This window comes from Nanorana parkeri, unplaced genomic scaffold (genome assembly GCF_000935625.1).
Source record: "Nanorana parkeri isolate BGI_ZX_2015 unplaced genomic scaffold, ASM93562v1 scaffold2751, whole genome shotgun sequence".
NCBI classification, from domain to species: Eukaryota; Metazoa; Chordata; class Amphibia; order Anura; family Dicroglossidae; genus Nanorana; species Nanorana parkeri.
This window is the reverse complement of record NW_017309019.1, coordinates 38,221-42,814: the sequence shown is the minus strand read 5'-3', so window position 1 is coordinate 42,814 and position 4,594 is coordinate 38,221. Positions and strand designations below refer to the sequence as shown.

General features: G+C 56.1%; 1 protein-coding gene across 1 annotated transcript in view; it reads left to right on the top strand.

Annotated features, from left to right (window-relative positions):
- Positions 1 to 4,594, top strand: part of CLPB (ClpB homolog, mitochondrial AAA ATPase chaperonin) — a 74,138-nt gene that overhangs the window by 38,420 nt on the left and 31,124 nt on the right. The window contains exon 6 of the mRNA XM_018574124.1: positions 4,082 to 4,254. Within this exon, the coding sequence (XP_018429626.1) occupies positions 4,082 to 4,254 (173 nt within the window). The remainder of the gene's footprint in view (positions 1 to 4,081; positions 4,255 to 4,594) is intronic.

Genomic DNA, 4,594 nt, shown 5'->3' with positions numbered 1-4,594 from the left:
TGCTTTATAAGGCGGTGGCGGAGGATGGCGGGTGATGAACGGCGCGCCGGGGGGGACGGGGCGCCGGCAGCGCACATTCGGTCTCCGCTCTCTTCTGGGACTCCCCGGGAATTTATGGCGTATTTTAATCACAGACCAGAATGAATAGACGCGAGTATTTAAAGCCGAGCCGCCTCATACATTTCACCGGCACGCCGAGCTGACACCATCACACATCTACATGTGTTGTGTCTCTGCTCCGTGTGCACCGCCGGTGACCCAACCCGGGACTCCTCCCTCCTCCGGGGGGCGGGGCACAGCGTTCTCTCTGGAGGTACAGAGGGTCCCCCCTACCATGTGTGTGACTCCGTACCGCAGCCACGCTCGGCGCCGCAGGTCAACCGACCTCCGTCATGGTGCAGAACTGGAGATCCAAGATTCCCCACAATGCCTTTCCACAGGAAAAGGGGGAGGGGCTTTGTATGTAAATGAGATATGGGGTAAGGTATGGAAGGGGAGGTCAGATAGAAGACTGAAGGGGAGGACGGAGATCAGATAGAAGACTGAAGGGAAGGACGGAGGTCAGATAGAAGACTGAAGGGGAGGACGGAGGTCAGATAGAAGACTGAAGGGGAGGACGGAGGTCAGATAGAAGACTGAAGGGGGGGACGGAGGTCAGATAGAAGACTGAAGGGGAGGACGGAGGTCAGATAGAAGACTGAAGGGAAGGACGGAGGTCAGATAGAAGACTGAAGGGGAGGACGGAGGTCAGATAGAAGACTGAAGGGAAGGACGGAGGTCAGATAGAAGACTGAAGGGAAGGACGGAGGTCAGATAGAAGACTGAAGGGAAGGACGGAGGTCAGATAGAAGACTGAAGGGAAGGACGGAGGTCAGATAGAAGACTGAAGGGAAGGACGGAGGTCAGATAGAAGACTGAAGGGAAGGACGGAGGTCAGATAGAAGACTGAAGGGAAGGACGGAGGTCAGATAGAAGACTGAAGGGAAGGACGGAGGTCAGATAGAAGACTGAAGGGAAGGACGGAGGTCAGATAGAAGACTGAAGGGAAGGACGGAGGTCAGATAGAAGACTGAAGGGAAGGACGGAGGTCAGATAGAAGACTGAAGGGAAGGACGGAGGTCAGATAGAAGACTGAAGGGAAGGACGGAGGTCAGATAGAAGACTGAAGGGAAGGACGGAGGTCAGATAGAAGACTGAAGGGAAGGACGGAGGTCAGATAGAAGACTGAAGGGAAGGACGGAGGTCAGATAGAAGACTGAAGGGGAGGACGGAGGTCAGATAGAAGACTGAAGGGAAGGACGGAGGTCAGATAGAAGACTGAAGGGAAGGACGGAGGTCAGATAGAAGACTGAAGGGAAGGACGGAGGTCAGATAGAAGACTGAAGGGAAGGACGGAGGTCAGATAGAAGACTGAAGGGAAGGACGGAGGTCAGATAGAAGACTGAAGGGAAGGACGGAGGTCAGATAGAAGACTGAAGGGAAGGACGGAGGTCAGATAGAAGACTGAAGGGAGGGACGGAGGTCAGATAGAAGACTGAAGGGGAGGACGGAGGTCAGATAGAAGACTGAAGGGGAGGACGGAGGTCAGATAGAAGACTGAAGGGAAGGACGGAGGTCAGATAGAAGACTGAAGGGAGGGACGGAGGTCAGATAGAAGACTGAAGGGGAGGAAGGAGGTCAGATAGAAGACTGAAGGGAAGGACGGAGGTCAGATAGAAGACTGAAGGGAAGGACGGAGGTCAGATAGAAGACTGAAGGGAAGGACGGAGGTCAGATAGAAGACTGAAGTGGAGGTCGGAGGTCAGAAGCACTGTGAAAGTAGATTTGGGGTGTACGGACAGGAATGATCTTTGTGGTGACTCGTTGGCTCCATGTGGTCTGAGATGACATGACCCGTCCTGGTTTGCGCAGTGTCTGTGGTGAGGACATGATCGGTCTCGGAGGTTCCCCGGCCTCGGATTTGGATCTCGCTGATCTCTGGGACAATAGACCTCCTGGATCCCTCAGTGATATGGGGGGCTGTATCGGGCCCGGCAGTGAGGTCACATGGGGTTTGTTCCCCAATATTTGGTTTTATGATCTGTATCTGATGTGATCGGTGTAAATAGTCCGGAGACCCATCGGGGGAATCTATAGATTGATTGGAAAATCAATAACAGACAATATTATCAGCGGTCAGCTGACCCCGAGGAAGGCGAGTCTTGTATAACACGTGATCCTGTGCGCAGGGAAACCATTCCTCCCTGCTCCTGTACAACAACTTCCTCCCTCCAGCTTCAGGTCTACTTCCCAGGACCGACTCTCCTACACGTTCAGTCCACGAGCGACTCTACTGCCTGCTCCTGACCCCGCCCCTGTACGCTTCTTCTATGGACTGACTTCCCATTTACCAATCTCCGCCTCCTGTTCCGATTCGCTAATCTTCCAACTTTCCCGACCTCTGACCTTTATTCTGGTGTTCCTTCATCTCTGTTGTCTTCTTGTCTGCTCCAGTTAGGTCCATAGTGCCACTGCCTGGTCCGGTCCTCTGTCCTTCCAGTATGTTCCTGTACTGGGATCCCAGGTGTGAGCGGGTGAAGGGATCCCAGGTGTGAGCAGGTGCGAAGGGATCACACCTGGGATCCCTTCACATGCTCCCGCCTGGGATCCCTTCACATGCTCCCGCCTGGGATCCCTTCACATGCTCCCGCCTGGGATCCCTTCACATGCTCCCGCCTGGGATCCCTTCACATGCTCCCGCCTGGGATCCCTTCACATGCTCCCGCCTGGGATCCCTTCACATGCTCCCGCCTGGGATCCCTTCACATGCTCCCGCCTGGGATCCCTTCACATGCTCCCGCCTGGGATCCCTTCACATGCTCCCGCCTGGGATCCCTTCACATGCTCCCGCCTGGGATCCCTTCACATGCTCCCGCCTGGGATCCCTTCACATGCTCCCGCCTGGGATCCCTTCACATGCTCCCGCCTGGGATCCCTTCACATGCTCCCGCCTGGGATCCCTTCACATGCTCCCGCCTGGGATCCCTTCACATGCTCCCGCCTGGGATCCCTTCACATGCTCCCGCCTGGGATCCCTTCACATGCTCCCGCCTGGGATCCCTTCACATGCTCCCGCCTGGGATCCCTTCACATGCTCCCGCCTGGGATCCCTTCACATGCTCCCGCCTGGGATCCCTTCACATGCTCCCGCCTGGGATCCCTTCACATGCTCCCGCCTGGGATCCCTTCACATGCTCCCGCCTGGGATCCCTTCACATGCTCCCGCCTGGGATCCCTTCACATGCTCCCGCCTGGGATCCCTTCACATGCTCCCGCCTGGGATCCCTTCACATGCTCCCGCCTGGGATCCCTTCACATGCTCCCGCCTGGGATCCCTTCACCCGCTCACACCTGGGATCGCTTCACATGCTCACACCTGGGATCCCTTCACCTGCTCACACCTGCGATGGAGAAGAGGGGCGGTAGATTGACCATTGAGTGCTCCGTGTACATGGCGCGGGTTACGCTGGCGCTCAGTAAAGTTTTGGGAGAGGTCGCGTCCACCTTTGGCGGGAGAGTTGAAGTTCCTGTGGACGCCGCGGGGTATCACGCCACCGTGTCACCAGAACATCCTCACAATAAACACAATTCCCGCTGCACGGGAGGACTCGGCGCTTAGCCCGGCTCGGCAATCACTCATCTTCCCGTCGCCTGACATCTCATATGAAGCCGCGAGGTCCCAGCAGAGGAACGAGGCCTCGTCGTCCTGTATGTGTGTATAGATCCCCCCTCCCCCGCACCGCAACATTATAATAATTTATCTTATAATCTCCAGCGACGTCGCTTCCATCACCGAACCTCCATTACAGTCCATACTGTACGTGTGCGCATGCACTGTGCCGTCTGCCCCCGAATCGCCGGCGCTCCCAATGCCGCGTCTTCGCATTTCATACAAATGAAGGGAATCTCGTTATAAAGTGTCATTGTCTCCACTCGTAATTGTTTTATTCTGTGTCCGTCTTCAAATCCTACTCCAGACAAACGTGTACAGTGTATATATATATATATATAATGACGGTGCTGTGCGCCATATCGGGTGTAGCCGGGAACGGGGTGCTCGGCGTGGTGACCGTCTGACCATCTCCGGCCTCTCCTTTCAGTTCCAGGTGGAGGAGAAGAGACGGGAGCTGGAGGAACGGAGACGCTTCCCCCTGGAGCAACGCCTTAAGGAGCACATTGTGGGTCAGGAGAGCGCCATCGCCACCGTGGCTGCAGGTAACACCGCCGCGTCCTGAAGAACTTATCCGCTGAGCCCTCGTGGTGTCGTGAACCTCAAACGAACCTGCTACCGCGTGTGTGTGTGTGTGAGCGTATGTGTGTGTGTGAGCGCGTGTGTGTGTGTGTGAGCGCGTGTGTGTGTGAGCGCGTGTGTGAGCGTATGTGTGTGTGTGAGCGCGTGTGTGTGTGTGTGAGCGCGTGTGTGTGTGAGCGCGTGTGTGAGCGTGTGTGTGAGTGTGAGCGCGTGTGTGTGTGTGAGCGTATGTGTGAGCGCTGTGTGTGTGTGAGCGCTGTGTGTGTGTGAGCGTATGTGTGTGTGTGAGCGTGTGTGTGTGTG